The 20,886-nt window shown below is 41.9% G+C and overlaps 1 protein-coding gene across 4 annotated transcripts in view; it reads right to left on the reverse strand.

The window, feature by feature from the left end:
* The window catches only part of INPP5A (inositol polyphosphate-5-phosphatase A), a 426,365-nt gene that overhangs the window by 159,385 nt on the left and 246,094 nt on the right, over positions 1–20,886 (reverse strand). For all 4 annotated transcript variants that reach the window (XM_084635262.1, XM_084635265.1, XM_084635263.1 and 1 more), the window contains exon 5: positions 10,186–10,249. In XM_084635262.1, the coding sequence (XP_084491388.1) occupies positions 10,186–10,249 (64 nt within the window). The remainder of the gene's footprint in view (positions 1–10,185; positions 10,250–20,886) is intronic.

The following is a 20,886-nucleotide window of genomic DNA, read 5'->3' on the forward strand; positions in this document are numbered from 1 at the left end:
CTGTGGAAAAGACCTGTGTAGAAAGTCTGGCAGGGCTTAAACTCCAGGGTCTTCAGCATAACCGGGTGTGCTGAAGCACTAAAACTAAAACCCCGAAAGGGTGGGGAGGTCGGTGGAAGCAATTAATAAAAATGAAAATAAGAACGTAACTAAATAAAAAGAGAAACTTACAATAAGTGAGAGAGGGTGGGAAGTGGTAGAACAGCGGACACCAAGCACTCCGTCTCAAGCCACAGGTGGCTGAGAAGAAACTTAGTGGTGGCGGGCCTGTGCCTCCCTGTATGGCTTCAAGTGGGAGCATGAAGAGCTGCTCTGCACAGGTGCAGGCTTGCAGACACTGCTTTACAGTCTCCAGTCGAGAGTGCACAGGTGCGTGCTCATGCTATGATGGAGCACCCATAGGAACATACACTCCAAGAGTAGTTCAGTTTCTGTGGCCATTAAGTCTTGGCCACTCTGCTGATTACAACCAATTACTGTCAACTGCGGAAGAGGGACACAGGGCAGATGTCAGATAGCCACTATTAGGTGGCATCAAGTTTTCATAACTACCAAGTTGGACTGGATTTCAAACTTGCCACCCAGAAAAGGAGGACTCTGGATATACTATTTCTAAACATCCTGAGCTGTCCACTCTCACTGAATGTTTGGTTAAACCCCAAACATAAAAATTAATCACCGTAAATTATCCAGATGAAGTAGTATCTATAATCATGAAGCATTTACCGTAAGCTACCAATATATCTTTGGCACATACAGAAGATTTGATTTTTTTCCTATCACTTTTAAAATTTGGCTCTCACAGGAGGACTAAATAAACATCCTGATAAACGAATGTGGCATCATTCTAAGTAGATCATGGATGGATGTATCTTCTTTCAGTGAGTTTGACAATCTCAGCAAAAAGATCCTGATGTCATTCAAGACATAGAAAACATTTTTGGCAGCATATATAAAACACAGCCAGGAGTAATTTCTGTTCTGGGAAAACTGAAGGCTTTTGCTGAGACAATGTGAGTGAATATTAACTGGTAAACTGTACCATTTTGGCAAAAGGGGGTGCTTTATTATCAACCTACCCTGTGATCAAGGCCAAATGTAAACTAGTAATAGTTTGTCATTTACACGGGCATTGAGAAGCAGCCTTAGCATAGGAGGATGTGCCTTCTCATATCCTTTCAGGTGGGAAAAAAAAAAAGGATATTAACCTTTCTGTAACTGTTGTTCTTTGAGATGTATTGCACACGTCGATTCCACCGGAGGTGTTTGTGTGCTCAGCTGACAGAGATTTTTACCCTGAGCAGTACCTGTTGGGGTGGCTTGAGCACCCTTTGGTGCCTCGCGCAGGCATAAAGGGTTGAGCCACCCCAGACTGCTTTAGTTCCTTCCTACCGGAACAACTCTGATAGAGAAGGGAAGGAGGGTGAGTCGTTGAATGGACGTGTACAATGCATTTTGAAGAACAGTTACAGAAAAGTTTAACCATTTTTGTTCTTGTTTGAGTGAATGCACATGTCCAGTCCACTGTGGGTGACTCACTAGCAGTTCTATTTGGAGGCAGGACCAGAGTCTAACACGGAATAGAGGATCACTTGTCCAAATGCAGCAGCATCTCTCGATTGATGAGAGATTATGTAGTGCGAAGCAAATGTGTGACATGATGAGCAGGTTGCCGCTTTGTAAATGTCTTATATTGGTACATGAACCAGAAATGCTGCACAAGCCACTTGAGATCTAGTTGAATAACCCAATATTCTATCAGTGGCTCTGCATTAGCTAACTGGTAACACAGGTGAACACAGCTGGATATCCGTGCTGAAATCCTCTGCGTGGAAACCAGACAGCCCTTGATTCTGTCTGCAAATGTGATAAACAATTGAGACGGTGATCTGAAAGGCTTAGTTCTCTCCAGACAAAATGTTAACACACTTCTAATATCTAGAGTGAATAGTGACTCCTTTCCCTTGCTACCATGAGGTTTTGGGAAGAAGGTCAGTAAGTAGATTGGCTAATTTATACGAAAAGCGAAGGCCATTTTCATAAATAACCTTAGATGGGAGGAAGGTAGACTTTATCTGTGTAAAAAACTGTATATGGAGGATGTGATACTAATGCCCCCAACTCCACTACTCTCCTGGTCAATATAATGGCTATTAAAAATGCTACCTTCATTGAAAGGTGTAACAGTCAGCAAGCTGCTAGAGGCTCAAAGGGGGCAGCTTTGATAAGACTAAATTCAGGCTCCAGGGTGGAACAGGACTCAAAATGCAGAAACATCCTGTTCAAACCCTTTAAGAATCTTCAGAGTAACAGCCGTGTTAGTCTGTATTCGCAAAAAGAACAGGAGTACTTGTGGCACCTTAGAGACTAACCAATTTATTTGAGCATAAGCTTTCGTGAGCTACAATTAAAATTAAAAATCTTATGATTAATGGGTTGGAAAAAAGAGAGCAGTTATCCACCAGAAGATGAAATGTGGAAATAGTTGCTAGGTGTACCCTAACTGAGCTAATCAGTAATCCTTGATGTTTCAGACGCAAAGGTAGTCCAGCATATGCTGAACAGAAGCAAGAATGGGGTAGACCAGCTTGACTAGATGAAAAGACTGGCAGAAGCAAGGATAGGGAGCTCCAACAACCGTCATGGGTGGTAGGAAGGAACTGAGGAGGGTCTAGGGTGGCTCAGCCATTTATGCCTCTGTGAGGTGTGAGACAGCAGAGGGTGCTCAAGCTACCCTGACAAGTGCTGCTAAGGGCAACAACTATCCGAGAACTGTGTACTAGAGCACACAAACATCTACACTGGGATGGACATGTGCAATCACTCAAAGAAGAAAAAGTTTTATGGGCTATAGGCTTGATTCTGATCTCATACCAGTGTAAACCGGGAGTAACTCCACTGAAGAATTCAAAGTTATGACAGGGTAAAATTGGTGAGCACTAGATCAGAATCAGGCCTTATGTGTCTGTCAGCAAACCCTCTTTTTGGTGTATTAGAATATGTGTAAAATATAAGCTAATTTTTTAGGGTTCTATTCATCATAAAAAATTCAATGCCTTTCATGCAGTGGGAGGTCACATATCAGCTTTGGCTGTCAAGATTTTAATTCTAAAAGTGTTAAGAGTTTTCATCCTCAGGTCACATGGCCCAGGAAAGGTGAAAAATGGAGACAATCATGTAAGCAACCAGAGGAGCTAGTGAACGGAAGCAGCAAAAAGGGGGAGTTTAGCAAGGGTGTTTAGAGAGGGAGCAGGAGAGCCAGATACACCTAATAAACATTCTGCAAACTTAAGCCAATCATCCCCCCCCCCCCACAGAACAAACAAACACCCCTGCAAGAGTAAAAAGAATGCAGGCAGAAGTCCAGCAGCAGAGTGGGGGCTATCCAGGTTATTGCACTGAATGCAGCATGTATGGATTACCTGCTTTGTGGGCAGGTGGCATGTGTGTGCATTTGGTGCAAGCAGCTCATGTCCTCAGAGACCAGGTACAGGCTCTTGAGGCCAGGCTGGCTGAACTGGAGGAGCTAAGGGAGACAGAGCGGTACACAGATGAGATTTTTGAAGACACAGTAGAGCAGTCCCACCCCACATCTGACAGCCTCGGTGCTGATGAGGAGGATGAAAGTTTTGGAAGGAGAACATCAAGCTGGAGTTGAGGGAAACAATCCCATAGTTGAGACCCTCCTTCCAGATGATGTCATAGTATTCTCTCACACTGATGATTCTTCTCTGGAGCAGGGAGCCCTGTTATTAGAAAGACACAGGTAACAGTAATAGGGGATTTGATTATTAGAAATATAGACAGTTGGGTTTGTGATGACCAGCAGAATTGCCTAGTGAATTGCCTGCCGGATGCAAAGGTCGCGGACTTCTCAAGACAACTCAACAGATGCATGTGCAGTGCTGGGGAGGACCCAGGGGTCATGGTACATGCAGGTACCAGTGACATAGGGAAAAGGTCCTGGAAGCCAAATTTAGGCTGCTAGCTAAGAGATTAAAGTCTAGGATCTCCATGGTAGCATTCTCTGAAATGGTTTGTTCCACACAGAGGGCCAACTGAACAGGCAGAACTGCAGGGTTTCAATGCAAAGATGAGATGATGGTGACTTAGGGAGTGATTTAGGTTTATTAGGAACAATGATAATAAATGGGACATGGTAATACCAGGGCACAAAATATACAGGAATGACAGAGAAGCTCCCGCTGGTATGGGAGTGGCATTACATGTGAAAGAAAGCAGAGTCAACTATAGTAAAAAATCTTAAATAATTCAAACTGTACCACAGAATCTCTATGAGTAGAAGTTCCATGCTTGAATAATAAGGCTATAGCAATACGAATATACTACCGACCACCTGACCAGGATGGTGATTGTGAAATGCTCAGGGAGATTAGAGAGGCTATAAAAATAGAAAACTCAATAACACTGGGGGATTTCAACTGTCCCCATATTGAGTGGGAACCTGTCACCTCAGGATGGGATGCAGAGACAAAATTTCTCGACACCATTAATGACTACATCTTGGAGCAGCTAGTCCTGGAACCCACAAAGGGAGAGGTAATTCTTGATTTAGGCCTAAATGGCACAAAGGATCTGGTCCAAGAGGTGAATATAGCTGAACTGCACAGTAATAGTGACCATAATATAATTAAATTTAACATCCTTGTAGTAGGGAAATACTAAAGAAACCCATCACAGTAGCGTTTAACTTCAAAGAGTGGAGCCACACAAAAATGAGGAGTGTAGTCAAATGGAAATTAAACGGAACAGTCACAAGAGTAAAATGTCTGCAAGCTGCCTGGAACCTTTTTAAAAACACCATAACAGAGGCTCAAACTATGTGAATACCCCAAGTAAAAAAAAACAGTAAGGGGACCAAAAAAAAAAAAAAAAAAGCGCCACCATTGCTAAACCACAGAGTAAAAGAGGCAGGAAGAGACAAAAGAAATCTTTTAAAAATTGGATGTCAGATCATAGAATAGAGTCATAGAATATCAGGGTTGGAAGGCACCTCAGGAGGTCATCTAGTCCAACTCCTTGCTCAAAGAAGGACCAATCCCCAATTTTTGCCCCAGACCCCTAAATGGCCCCCTCAAGGAGAAAACTCACAACCCTGGATTTAACAGGCCAATGCTCAAACCACTGAGCTAATCCTCCTGCCAAGTCCTACTGAGGAAAAGAGAGGAACAAAAGCTCTGGCAAGTCGAGTGTATAAGTATAATTAGGCAGGCCAAAAAAGATTTTAAAGAACAATTAGCAAAGACACAAAAACTAACAGCAATTTTTTTTAAGTACATCAGAAGCAGGAAGCCTGCCAAACAATCAGTGGGATCACTGAATGAAAGAGCATTCAAGGAAGATAAGGCTGTTGCGGAGAAGCTAAATGAATTCTTTGCATTGGTCCTTATTACAGAGGATGTGAGGGAGATTCCCATACTTGAGCTATTTTTTTCAGGTGACAAACCAAAGGAACTGTCTCCAGACGAAGGTGCCAGTAGACAAGGGTTGGAATAAGCTGATAAATTTAACAGTAATAAGTCACCAGGACCAGATGGTATTCACCCAAGAGTTTTGAAAGAACTCAAATATGAAACTGCAAAACTACAAACTGTGGTACATATCCTATTGCTTAAATCAGCCTATGTATCCGGTGACAGGAGAATAGCTAATGTACCACCTATTTTTAAAAAAGGTTTCAGGGGAAATCCTGGGAATTAGAGGCCAGGAAATACTACTTCAGTACCAGCAGAACTGTTTGAAACTATAGTAAAGAACAGAATTATGAGACAGATAGATGAACAGAATATTCTGAGAAAGAGTCAACAGAGATTTTGTAAAGGAAAATCATGCCTCACAACCTATTAGAATTCATTGAGGAGGTCAACAAACATGTGGACAAGGTGATTCAGTGCATATAGTTAGGACCCTACCAAATTCACGGCCATGAAAAAAGGACCATGAAATCTGGTGTTTTGTGTGCTTTTACCCTATACTATACAGATTTCATAGGGGAGACCAGCATTTCTCAAATTGGGGGTCCTGACCCAAAAGGGAGTTGCACAGGGGTCACAAGTTTATTTTAAGGGGGGTCATGGTATTGCCACCTTTACTTCTCCGCTGCCTTCAGAGTTCAGTGGCTAGAGAGTGGTGGCTGTTGGCTGGGAGCCCAGCTCTGAAGGCAGCACCCTGCTTGCAACAGCGCAGAAGTAAGGGGGGCAATACCATACCATGCCATCCTTACTTCTGCACTGCTGCTGGCAGCGGCTCTGCCTTGAGAGCTGGGCTCCCAGCCAGCAGCTGCCGCTCTCCAGCTGCCCAGCTCTGAAGACAGCACCACCATCAGCAGCAGTGCAGAAGTAAGGGCAGCAGTACTGCAATCCCCCCTACAATAACCTTGTGGACCCGCCAACTCCTTTTTGGGTCAGGACCCCTACGATTACAACTCTGTGAAATTTCAGATTTAAATAGAATTAAAATAGATTTAAATAATGACATTTACTATTTTTAAAATCCTATGACCGTGAAATTGATCAAATTTGAATTTGGTAGGGTCCTAAATATAGTGTACTTGGACTTTCAGAAAGCCTTTAACAAGGTCCCTCATCAAAGGGTCTTAAGCAAAGTAGGCAGTCATGGAATAAGAAGGAAGGTCCTCTCATGGATCAGTGACTGGTTAAAAGACAGGAAACAAAAGGAGGAATAAATGGTCGGAGAGGTTAAACGGGAGAGAGGTTAAACAGTGGGGTCCTCCCGGAATCTGTACTGGGACCAGTGCTGTTCAGCATATTCATGAATGATCTGGAAAAAGGGGGTAAAAAGTGAGGTAGCAAAGTTTGCAGAAGCTACAAAACTACTCAAGATAGTTATGTCCAAAGCTGACTGCAAAGATTTACAAAGGGATCTCACTACACTGGGTGACTATGAAATTCAGGGTTGATAAATGCAAAGTAATGCACACTTGAAAACATAATCCCAATTATAAATATTAAATTAGCTTTTACCACTCAAGAAAGAGATCTTGGAATCACTGTGTATAGTTCTCTGAAAAAATCTGCTCAATGTACAGCAGCAGTTTTCTGTTAAGAACCATTAGGAAAGAGAGAGATAAGACAATAATATCAGAATGCCACTATAATAAACCCATGCTCCACCCACACCTTGAATACTGGTCAGAAAAGGGCAACAAAAATGATTAGGGGTGTGGAAAAGCTTCTGTATGAAGAGATGCTTCTGTTCAGCTTAGAAAAGAGACGACTGGAGAAGGGGGTTTATGATAGAGGTCTATAAAACCATGAATGGTGTGGAGAAAGTAAATAAGGAAGTGTTATTTACTTCTTCACTTAACACAAGAACCAGGGGTCACCCAATGAAATTAATAGACAACAGGTTTAAAATAAACATAAGGAAGTACTTCTTCACACAGTATAGCATAGTCAACTATAGTATAGCATAGTCAACCTGTGGAACTCATTGTCAGGGGATGTTTGAGATTCAACTAGATCACAGCTTGATGTGGTGTGGCTGGAAGGAGGCAGAGAGAGAGCTGATTCATGTTTGAACTGGACAAATGAAGCATTGAGCATCTAAGGGTACCTTCCCTCTAGCTGGCACAACCAGTATCTATTTACTTTTATATTGGTTATCTTTCTTTTGATTTCTCCTTACATTGTAACCATTTTCTCTCTCTCTCTCTCTCTCTCTCACACACACACAGACATTCACTCACTCTCTATCCTTCCTTTCAAGGCTCTACAACAGCAAATAAGCTGTCAATCAGCTGTGAATAAATCCAGACAGCCCCTCTTCCCTGGTGTAGATGTCACTTCACTCCGCCAGATGTCATTAGAGCTGGACATCTTTGATCTATGACCGGAGGGAGGGAGGTTTAACTGGAACTGAGAGCTAAAGCTCTAGTTCTGTACTGCTGGTGCGACGAAACTGCAGGCTCTGAATCAGCTGGCAGATACAGTTCACATACTACTGATGCACAAAGCCCAATCACATAGAAAAATGAAAAAATAGTTGTGACTGCTGTCATCTCACAATATAAATGTAAGTTTCATAGGTTTATTCATTAACCCCTTTCTCTCAAAAATACAGTAGATCAGTCCGGGGCTAAATGTTCAGTGTGGCGATTGAGGTAGTAAGGAGCAGAATCCCAAGTATCATTAACGAAAGTTGTGCACCTGGCTTCCTGTGCAGTGTATTGAGAATTTCTCTCACATAGCAGTCCTGCTCCCAGTTCATTTGAATCAGAACACTCCACATTATTGCTCCATGTCTATTAAACTGTTTGAGGTGGGGAGAATGGCTGGAAGCACAAGCTGACCTCTCATTAAAAGTTCCTTCATCACTATTGCATTTTACAGTGTTCTCTTTCAGAAATAAAATATGAAGAGGCACTGACAGAATATTTGAAATTTTCCTTGGGCATCAGAAAAGATGATGAGTAGAAGGATTTATGTTGGCTAAACCTCAAATTGCAATATCTACAGAACTGCTATTCAAATATTTCACCAAGGGAAGACCCTATACCCTCAATTACATGAACAGAGGCAATCTGTCTCTTCTGAGAACAAAATTAATGAATCTGTACAATTGAGACAATTAGTTCACTCCATAATTATCACAGCTTCAGTGATGTTTCAAATTAATGTGATGCAAGATGTAGAATTAATTTGATCCAGCTCAATGACCTAAATGCAGACAGTGCACAACTAAAAATAATGTAAATTTTAAATAATCTGTTTGCATATCCACTTTAAAGAAGCATTAGAAGTAACTTCAGCCAGGAAGTGATTACATACACTGACTTAAATATTAGAAGTATCATATCAAATTATTAAAACTTCTGAGATTTACAAAAAATTGCCACACGAAGGCAGAGTCTATTGTTAAAAAAAATAATGACACTCTTCCCACTAAAAAGAAAAGGAGTACTTGTGGCACCTCAGAGACTAACAGACTACAGCCCATTTCATCAGATGCATGCAGTGGAAAATACAGTATGACAATTTTATATACACAGAGAACATGAAACAATGGGTGTTAACATACACACTGTAACCAGAATGATCAGTTAAGGTGAGCTAATACCAGCAGGAAAGAAAAAAAACCTTTTGTAGTGATAATCAAGATGGGCCATTTCCAGCAGTTGACAAGAATGTCTGAGGAACAGTAGGGGGGAAAAATAAATGTGGGGAAATAGTTTTACTTTGTGAAATGACACATCCACTCCCAGTCTTTATTCAAGCCTAATTTAATGGTGTCCAGTTTGCAAATTAATTCCAATTCAGCAGTCTCTTGTGGAGTCTCTTTTTGAAGTTTTTTTGTTGTAATATTGCGACTTTTAGGTCTGTAATCGAGTGACCAAAGAGATTGAAGTGTTCTCCGACTGGTTTTTGAATGTTATAATTCTTGATGTCTGATTTGTGTCCATTTATTCTTTTACATAGAGACTGTCCGGTTTGGCCAATGTACATGGCAGAGGGGCATTGCTGGCACCTGATGGCATATATCACATTGGTAGATGTGCAGGTGAACGAGCCTCTGATAGTGTGGCTGATGTGATTAGGCCCTATGATGGTGTCCCCTGAATAGATATGTGGACACAGTTGGCAACGGGCTTTGTTTCAAGGATAGCTTCCTGCGTTAGTGTTTTTGTTGTGTGGTTGCTGGTGAGTATTTTCTTCAGGTTGGGGGGCTGTCTGTAAGCAAGGACTGGCCTGTCTCCCAAGATCTGTGAGAGTGATGGGTCGGCCTTCAGGATAGGTTATAGATCCTTGATGATGTGCTGGAGAGGTTTTAGTGGGGGCTGAATGTGACGGCTAGTGATGTTCTGTTACTTTCTTTGTTGGGCCTGTCCTTGTGGGTACTCGTCTGGCTTTGTCAATCTGTTTCTTCCCACTGACCCACACTATTCGTAAGTGCTAAACAAAATTCTGCCACAATTTTTGTAAGGCAATTACCACTGCCTGCCATTTAAGGTCCTGCTCCTGCAACTGATCTGCACTGACGGACCTCTGCACCCATGTGGAGTTCTTCTGAAGTCAGTGGGGCTCTGTATAAGGCTTGAAGGGTCCAACCACATGGATTCGGATTAAAGAAAGCCCTAGATTTTTCCTGATATGAAAAATGGTGAGAAGTCTTTGACAATTACTGACTTTTAATTTCTGCGCTTACCTTTAAAATCAAACTGGTAGATGTTTTTCAAGGATTCATGAAGGAAGTAAAAGCTTCCTAGAGCCTGTAGAAAAACAAAAAATAAATAGCAATAAGAATAGTCTGCTTTTAGTAAAAAACAAAATTGTGATACAGCTTTTCAAATGCAAAAACTAAAAGAAATTAAATATCAGTAATTAAAAATACTACATTTGATAAGTAAAACATTTTCAGTAAATCACATGAAAATAATTGAGTTCTTTATTTGTTTTTATTTTATTTATTTGTTTCTTTTAAGTTTAATAAGCAGCTATAATGAAGGCCATTAGCAGTTTACCTAGGGCTGGTCTAGACTACACAGTTAGGTCAACATAAGACAGCTTATGTCCACCTAATTATGTCGTGTCTACTCTACAGCCTTGCTCCCACCAATGTAAGTGTCCTTCTGCACAGACATAACTACACCATCTCCCTGAGAGGTGTCAGGCTTATGTTGGTGTAGTTAGGGCAGTGGTGGGCAACCTGCAGCCCATCAGGGTAACGCGTTGGTGGGCCATGAGACAGTTTGTTTACATTGACCATCCGCATGCACGGCCCCCCACAGCTCCCAGTGGCCGTGGTTCACTGTTCCCAGCCAATGGGAGTTGCGGGAAGCTGGCAGCTCCCCTTACCCCCACTAGAAGCCCTAGCAGCTTCATACCCTGCTTCAAGCTGGGAGCCAGGAAGAGAAACTGGGGGGAAAAGCCCAGGCAGCTTGGGACTCTGCTCCCAGCCAGGGAATGGGGAGAGGAGGGGAGGGGGCAGCCCCTCTGGAGCCCGGGAGCCTGTGGGGCAGCCAGGCTCCTGGCAGGAGGCTGCCCACGGAACTGAGAGACCAGTCTCCCCACACTGCCCTTCTTAGGTTGGTGGAAGTGCTCCTGGTGAGGATGCATACCACCGACCCAAGGAGGGTAGTGTGGACATGCAGCACCACAGTAATTACTGCAGTGGCTGTAAATGGATCTAATATAGGTTGATTTACATTTCTATCATAGACATACCCTAAATTTGCTAAGGACACAAATAGTTAATATACTTTATAAATATCAAACAGACTTAATTAGTGATTTTAAAAAACAACTTAATAAGTACATCACACATTCAGAAATAAACGTATTAAGAGCTCTCCTCTGGGCGGTGCTAAACACCTTCATCTGCCATTGAAATAATCCCCGTATAGTCTACTTTATTATTGCTCTGGATTGCAGGTCCATCAATGACTGCATCCTTGCAAGAGTCTGCCAAACAGTTTCTGCCTCATATACAGGGCAAAACAAATGTTTTTGGATGCAGCGTGGACTGCAGGAATGATACACAGTGGTGGGAGTCCTAAAATCTAATCCTAGATAAGCCATTTTCTCACTGGATAGTGCAGAGCAAATCACATTTCCTCTTTGTAATAATTTCCATCTGTAGAATGGGAATGTGGCACACAGGCCCATTGGTGCCTGATGGCAAAGGGTTCACTGCAACAGCAACTTCTAACAGACCTAACAAACTCACTACACCTAGCTCACCACTTTCACAGTATTTATCCATAAAGAATATCATGTGGGGTCTTAAATGAAAGCCAGCACCACTGGTTATGAATATAGTTGAAGATGTATGTACTGATACTATGTAGGAGTTATGTATATATGATGGAAATATGTTCTTACAGTTTGTATGAAGGTGTTAACAGAGGTGAAAACTGGTTTCCTACCAGACCAGAGATGTTTCTCCATCTATCTGTTGAAATGTAAATTGAGTATTATCTCATTAACAATCACCAGTCTGAGCAAAATGAAGATGAAGGATTGTGAGATTTAACAGGAAGAGAAGAACAGCAGGGGAAAAAAAGCCTTATCTGGGGGGTGCATGTCAAAGGTTTACTGGGCTATAACTGGGGGACAAAGAAAACAGCTTGTTATTTTGCACCTAGTAGGAAAATGAACAGTGCATTTACCTTAATGAAAAGTGGATTACAACTTGACTGAAGCATTGAAAAAGGTTTTGCGTGAAAGAAGATTGCTCTAGACAGGAGGTTAGCCTGTTAAGTTTAGTCTCTAGAAAGTGTGTACTGATGTTGTTTTATATGTAACCCTTCTGTTTCCGTTATCTTTACTCACTATCTCTTGAATCTTGATCTTTGGTAATAAACTGATAAATCTTTCACTATAAATATATCTGAGTTCTGTGGTATTATACAACAAGCTAATCCTGAGTTGAATCATTCAAGCTGGTAAGTACACTATTCCCTTGGGGACAACATACCTGGTATTACTGTGAGTGTTCAGGGGATGAGGGGCTAAACACTACAGGGGAATGCTTCAAAGGGGTACGCTCAGGGACTGGGGTGCATCTATTCTTAACCTCCAAGGGAAAATAAAGACTGGCATAGGCCAGAGGAGATTGTTTGGGTGGCTCATAGCTGGAAGGTATCAGGGACTGGGCACCCAGTTAAGCACAAGCAAGCCTCCCTCTTGCTGGAGGCAGGGGTGGAACAAGGTGACTCAGAGTCCTGGGAACCCCGAGAACTATCAAGGGGTAATAATTATGTATCTCACAGGAGTGTTGTAAAGATTAGTTTGTGCTTGTACAGCTCTTTTCTATTATTGAATGTTTCAGTAATAACAACCATTGTATACAGATGATTGCATGCTATTCCATGCTAATATTTACAGTAACATTGTCATTTGCATAAAGACCACACTTAATTTTATTAATTTTTAAAGTATATATAGATTACTAAAACAGTAAAATACAGTACCAGTATGACAGGTATTTCTAGGGGCCATTAACTGTATCAATTGTCTGAGAATATTACTAAGGATAATATCACCCATAACATAATTCAGCTTCCCATAAATCTTTGGTTGCCAGAATGCTATAATTTGAGGAGCACTGAAAGCTAATTTCTCAGTTATCAAGTCCTTCTGCTACTTACAAACTAGTAAAAGTTGTCCGCCACACTCCAAAGAGCATTTTGCCAAACATAATACACAAGTAACGTCAGCCCCAGTGATCTTAGATTTTGTGTAACTGGAGCAAAACTTGGTCATCTTTTTAGAAGCATAGGGTGCAAGAAAGGTATAAACTGACCTGGCTCAGGCAAAATTCAACTAATCTGCTGCTGAAACTAACTTCAGAATTTTGTTTCAAAATAGAGAGTTTTCATAGAGAATGAAATCTGCTGATTGTGAAAAGCTTCTCTTCATCAACATGCAGGAAGTCTCCTAGCTATTTAAAGAGATTGATGTATGAGCTACCAGTAAAACAAGGCTGAATAACTCAAGCAAACACTGGGGGAAGAAAGTTAATTCTCCAGATTAGGTTTGCTTTGCCATACTCAAAATTCTGTGCTTCTAATCCTGGCCTAGTTTTATAATCTATCCTCTTTCATTAAGAGCTTTTTGTTTTTAATTACCATTATATACATATCATTGTGCCAAAAAATATTCTCTAGGGCTGGGATTTTCAAAGGACACTAAGGGAGTTAAAAGAAAAGGAGTACTTGTGGCACCTTAGAGACTAACCAATTTATTTGAGCATAAGCTTTCGTGAGCTACAGCTCACTTCATCGGATGCATACAAGTTCATCGGTGCCACAAGTACTCCTTTCCTTTTTGCGAATACAGACTAACACAGCTGTTACTCTGAAACCTGTCATTTAGGGAGTTAAGTGTCCAAATCACACTGGAATTCACTGGGAGCTGCATGCCTACCTTCCTTTGGCTCTTTTGAAATGTTACAGGCTACATCAACTACTGAACTCCCATGCTCCAACAGTCACAATAAGTAGTCTATGATTCAGCTAAGCAAATAAACATACCAGTATACGCATTCCTTTTCAGCAAAGCACATAGGCCCCTATTCAGCAAAGCAAAGCAAAACATTTAAGGACATGCTAAAATCCATCCCTACCCTGCAAGGCATTTTGGCCATGGATTAAGGAAAGCATCCTTATTCACAACAGCACTTAAGCACGTGCTTCACGTTAAACATGTTCATAAGTGCATGAGGTCTCAATTCAGGAAAGCACATTAATGCTTAATTATGGGACTTAATTGTGTACTTAAGTGCTGTCCTGAATAGAGATTGGGACAGAAAGTCTGGGTCCCTGTCCATAATTCATAGTTCATGACAAAAGGAAAACTGAAAAGACTGTTGAGGGTAAGAGGGTTCCCAAGAGGCCTGACCAAAACTGGCTAAACCAAGCCTAGCAGTCTGTAAAAGGCAGAATTTGAGCTCAGGCATTAAGAATTTGATTACTGGTTATTAATCATCATTAATGAGGCTTTGTACCCTCAATGGTCCATCTTCTAGAGAAAACGTTAAGGATACACATACAGTTGCATATATATAGGTGGCACAGACAGCAACAAGTACTGTTAAAGCTTCCCATGACTTTCTGTTATAAGAACATACATGTTCTCCATTTTCTGAGGCCCCAAGTTTAGACATCTTGGGTCTGAGTTGCAGAAGTGCTGAGCACTCAGAACTGCAAGTGAGATAATGGAAGTGCTGCTCTGAGCATATAAAGTGAACTATATAGAATGGGGATAGTAATACCACCTCTCCTAACAGGATGGTGTCAGGACAAATTCATTAATGTTTGTAAAGAATAAAGGATAAATAGAAAAAATGAATTCAATAGTGAACCCATTCAAGTGAGCCAATGGATGAAGCAGAGGTCCATGGAAATGACAGTATTTGCTCATGTAATTAAAGACTATCATAATGCATACACAGGGGAGCTGAATTAAGATACAATCTTAACTCTGGCATTTCCTAACCTCTGAGTGCCTGGATTTACAACCTTAGCATTCTTTTAACATATTGTTGGGTGCATAATCATGTATATATATGAGAGAGAAAGAAACAAAATTGTCCCCCTTTAAGTCAGTAATAGTTTTGCCACAGACTTTACTGGGGCCAGAATTTAACCCACAGTGGTGGTTTTTTAATTTTTTTAAACTTTTACCCATTTCTATAATTTGTCTTCTTCTAGTTAGTGATTGGGGGTTGAAGACATGTTAGCAGTCCATGAAATATCAAGAAAGAAAATATAAATCTGCATTTATAAAATCTATTAATTCTACTTCCCCCCAAAGTTCAGGAGTTCCTTGCTGAGTTTTCAAATTTCTTGGCTAAGTTAAATAGAAGCAGTTCAGCTGAAAAAAACAAGAATCCTTGCCATTACACGAAGTCTTAATGACAAGTTTAAGAGAACCAAACAAATAGGATGATTTAGTTTTATTTTGCCTTTTTACTTCTCTACTGACTGAGATACCTTCCCTGACAGAGTAGTGTTTTGGCTCAGTGATTGCTGCATTATTTATGAGAAGCTGCACATTTAGAGATTAAACATTTGCTGATTTGTCAAAAGCACAAACATGAGGTCCTGCCCATCTCCTTGACATATTAGTTCATCCAACGGAAAACACTGTCACACATTTAATTGATGAGTACACTTCCTTGTGACCCAGGCAACCTGCTCCAGAGTTGGGTTTTTTTTTTTAATGGAGGTGGCAAATAAGAAAAAGCAGGAGACATTCTTGTACAGGACTCAAGGTTAACTATTCTGCAACAAGGACAGATTGCCAGGAAAAAAACATTCTGATACAAGATATATATATATATATAAAAAAAAAGGCTGACACCTGCTATTTAATTTCTTAACTTAATGGAATTATATTAGCAATTAATAAAAAGGAGATGCTACCTCATGGCTAAACTTTGATTATATTCTGGCCTTTGGCTTTTTAAAACTGCGGGACATTACTCTTAAACAGTAATATGCTTATTGAGTTTTTTTGCTTGTATAGAAGGGTTTATCTTACCTCCCTCATTCATGTAGATAAAATCCCTACCCAGAATCACATGAAACCCATTCTAGCTGTACTTGGAGTATAGCTAAATCACACATGAAAATCTCTTCGCTAATCTTAATTACAAATAAGTAATATAAAATAAAAAACAATGCTGCTCTTAAGGAATGGCATCAAACAAATATCACCACTCAAACAATTTATTTTCAGAATATTTGCTGTAAAATTAAGTTGACGTGAGGTTGGCCGAAAATGGGGACAGCAGTCTGACATTAGTTTGCAACTATATCTCGAAACCGTGGTCCGGACTCTGATATCCTTAATCACAAATCATCCCATTGGAACAAGTGTGGCCATTTTTGGAGTAAAGTATTACTTGGTGTGAGTAGGGGTCTCACAATCTTTCCCTATATTATTTAATTTTATTATATGGTGCCAAATTGTGATATACTTAAAATGTCACCCACCTGCATCAATGGGTGAGAGAAATTGATGGGGCTGGCAGTGATGGGGGACAGTCCCAATAGCAAGGGAGGGAGGCACTTGCCAAGGGCCCTGTACAGCAGTGGTTCTCGAAGCTGGTCCGCTGCTTGTTCAAGGAAAGCCCCTGGCGCGCCGGACCAGTTTGTTTACCTGCCACATCCTCAGGCTCGGCTGATTGCAGCTCCCACTGGCCACGGTTCGCCGCTCCAGGCCAAGGGACGTGCTGCCCGCCCTTCCCACAGCCCCCATTGGCCTGGAGCGGCGAACCGCGGCCAGTGGGAGCCGCGATCGGCTGAACCTGAAGATGTGGCAGGTAAACAAACCGGTCCGGCACGCCAGGGGCTTTCCCTGAACAAGCGGCGGACCAGCTTTGAGAACCACTGCTGTACAGCATCTTTCAGGTCTGTTCCAGCAACCCACCCTAACTAGGAATTGGAACCTGGCCTGGCAGACACTGTGGGTCTAGCCGGTCACCTGTTTAGGGAACTAGGAAGGAATTTTTTCTCCCATGGGCCAAACTGGTGGAGGATCAGGGAGTTTTTTGCCTTCCTTGCAGCACCTGCAAGCCACAGTGGGTTAAGCAGGAACGTGCATGGTAGCTCACGGAGGTACTGGGGTGGTGTTGCTTACTCACTGCAACTCACAGCTTGTTTCATGTGCAGTTAGGGGAATAAAATGAACAGTTCCAAGAGGTTAAAGGTCTGGGATTTCAGTGATGGGCCTTGGGCTCGTGACACGTTGGGACCTTGGGGCCTTTGTGGGCTGAGGTCAGACCTTGTGCTACTCGTGGGTCCATGTCACTACTCTGCCACACCATCTTTTCCCCTCACAGGAGAAAGGGTGATAGGACTCATAGAGAGCTGAGTCCTGGGGATAGGTTGAGGAAAGCCTACTCCATGTTATGTGTTATCTGGTAAGGAGCCCTATAATCCTGGAGCCAGTTACAGATTATGGCAAGGAGCCCTGTAACCCTGGTGCCAGACACAGGTTATATGATAAGGAGCCTTGTAACCCCCGCGCTGGAACCTAATAAATGCCTGGTATAGGAGAGTATGGGTGCGTAGTGCCCCTCCCTTGTGCTAACAGTTTAATAAAAGTTGCAGCCTGCTGCTTAATTCCACGTATGTGTCTGACCTCATTTTGCTACTGTGTCCACTTCTATTGAATAGTATCTAACACCCTGAGTTGTCCTATTGAAATCAGTGGGAATAACTGCCGAGCCCACGAAAGCTTATGCTCTAATAAATTTGTTAGTCTCTAAGGTGCCACAAGTCCTCCTGTTCTTTTTGCTGAGCAAAGAACTTCTCAATGGAAGGGTATTACGATCTAGCCCTTACATGGTCATTTATTTAGAGAAACTAACTTTACAAAGCTGACAACACAAATACAAATGCAACATGCAATGCTCTGAATCTGATCTATGTCACAGACGAGAGGCTATATAAAGCAGTGGATGGAACCGCTCTTACTTATTTCACTTGGTGAAGTATCATGATTAAGCTACTGAGATCCACTTGTACAAGGAAGTACATTTCAGACTTGATCTGAATTCACTAAAATACTAAAATGAAAACTATGCTTTGTGATGAAAATGCTTGCTCTATCAGAAAAAGACAAAAAATAAAACTATAACATGATGTTTCCTCATTAGTCCTGTTTTCAAATGTTTTATAGTCAACTCATTTTTTGTGATTTAAGTCCCAATTGTGTAATCCAATGCATGATCCGCAGCATCAAACCTCTGCTTTGACTGAGGCTGAAATTAAAATACTATTTCTACATCATTCCTACTCTGTTCTCCAGCATCCTTCATAGTATCAGCACATCCTTGAGGACATTTGAGGATAGTGGTGCTGTTTGTTACTCTTTGGGTATATGAAGACATTGGTGCTGCTTAGCCAGCAGGGGGAGCATCAGAGTACTATGTTACACACACAAAAACCACATTAACAGAACATTAAGTAGACAAAGTCAAGCACTCAAAAGTCAGGAAATGCCAGGATCAAGGTTGCCTGTGCAACCTTAATTCAGCCCCTTGTGCATATCCAGTATGATAGTATTTAATTACTTGATCATATACTATTTCTTTGATAAGACCCCTGCCTCATTCAGTGCAGAGGATGGATAGTTCCCATTTAAGAAGAAACTGTTTAATAGTTTGTATTCTGTTCATTGTTCAGGGTGTACCACAGCTTCCGTTGATTTCAGCTGCAGCTGTGAGTGCTCAACACTTCTGCAAATCAGACCCTAGGATCTCATGTCAGGCATCAAAGAATGATGTACACACAATCAGTGACCACCTACGAAAAATGTGGTTTAAGTGACTTGACTAGCATCACATAGGAATTCAGTGGCAGGGATAAAATCCAATTCTCTAGTGCAGCACTCAGCTGTCTTAACTATGAAACCATTCTTTTTCTTCCAGCAGCTCCCCGTCTCATTCAAAACTTCTACAACAAATGAAGCAGTGGTACTACAGACAACAGTCTCCTTTACTACACACCACAGATTCATCTCCAGACCAGGTCCTAGTCTGTGTACTGAATCAGAAAGAGTTCCTGTGGATAAAATAGTATGTGATCATATAAATAAAGACTGTATCATACTGCCTACACCAAGCGGGGGTCAAAATTAAGTTGCACAGGCAGCCTTAATATGGTATTTCCTAACTTTTGAGTGCTTGATTTTACAACCATAATAGTCTTTTAACTTAGTTGTATGTGTGTGATTTCCTAGGGTTTTTTAAAAAGTAAACTGAAATAACAAAAAATCCATTTTGTGGCATCATATTGGCACCCACATGCATCATCAGCAGAACTGGAACCTTTAGATACATCACACTTATCTCTCTGCCTCTTGATCTGATGGAGTAACAGATAGTGGTAATAGACTGTCATGCTGTATGTGGAACAGCACTAGTGGGGGATGGGACACCTAGCCAGTGGGTTTCACAGCTATTTGCTGGGAACAGAGGCATGATGAGACCTACGTGTTCTGTTACAGACTCTGGAGCAGCGTGGGTTCTAGTGGGCAGAGACTTGTCTGTCCATTCTCCCTGAGCATGACCAGTGGCAGAGCCCAGGGTGATGGGCCACTGGCGGTGGCCTGGAGAGCAAGCCTGCCCCAAACTCACCTGGCAGTACTGGTTCCTGGCCGATGGGGCTGGGCCAGATTCCCCACTCTGGGCATCATTATGGAGGGGCAACTGGGCCAAATCTGCGTGATTGGCATTGCGACCTGGTTCTTGGGGTCACAGTGGCATGCACCCTGTGCACCATGTCACAAAACTCAGAGTGGGGAGCCAGGCCCAGCCACTACCAGGTGAGTGCAGGGCAGTCTCACTCTCCAGCCTCGAAAAGGTGCCAGACATAAACCTAAAGACTGCTGGGCTCCCAATTTCATTCCCAGTCACCTTCCCCAACTCCTCCTCCCCAGTCTCTTTATCTAGCCAGTCCCAGTCTCACCTATACATGCTCCATGCTCCCTCTCTGTGCCCCCTCCCCCACAGTCTGGCACTTGTCCTCTCTGCATTTGAATCAGGCAGCTTCCTCTTCCATGTGCTACCTGGGCCCCGCAGGCTCAATGAGAGCATAGGAGAGACAGTCTCGCTGTTCTCAGTTCAGCTGACTGGACCTGAAATGGCCCGCAATATGCCTGAGCTGTAAATGCAGGGAAAGCCCTGTTCAGCTGCGGGGCTGCAGCATGCCCAATGTGGACAGAATCTTCATGAAACTTAGCTACTAAAATCTAGTAAGTATCTACTGAACATATGTTAACTGTTATTTTTAAGGTTTCAGAGTAACAGCCGTGTTAGTCTGTATTCGCAAAAAGAAAAGGAGTACTTGTGGCACCTTAGAGACTAACCAATTTATTTGAGCATAAGCTTTCGTGAGCTACAGCTCACTTCATCGGATGCATACTGTGGAAAGTGTAGAAGATCTTTTTATACACACAAAGCATGAAAAAATACCTCCCCCCACCCCACTCTCCTGCTGGTAATAGCTTATCTAAAGTGATCACTCTCCTTACAATGTGTATGATAATCAAGTTTGGCCAGATTTTCATGGAGATGGTAAAAGATATATCCCTGCCAAATTTCAAGTTTCTGCTCCAAAGATTGGGGGTGCTAGATATTTTCAAAGAAAAAACCCTCAGAATTTTTTAACATGGGCAAAAGAACACATTTCCCCCTATTCTCATGCTCAGCAATGGCTGAAGTTAAATAAAAAAAATCAGACTGAGGCAGACACCTGGTATAGAAAATTTCAGCCCAAATGTTTGAAGTACGGCAAAGTTAAAAGCAACAGAAATCAGGGCCTTATACAGCATTGGGAAGTGTCAGGCAACCTTAAAAATAAGCAGTGCTATCTGCCCTGCCTATAATATTTAA

This window comes from Lepidochelys olivacea (assembly GCF_965140295.1).
Source record: "Lepidochelys olivacea isolate rLepOli2 genome assembly, chromosome: 7".
Taxonomy (NCBI): domain Eukaryota; kingdom Metazoa; phylum Chordata; order Testudines; family Cheloniidae; genus Lepidochelys; species Lepidochelys olivacea.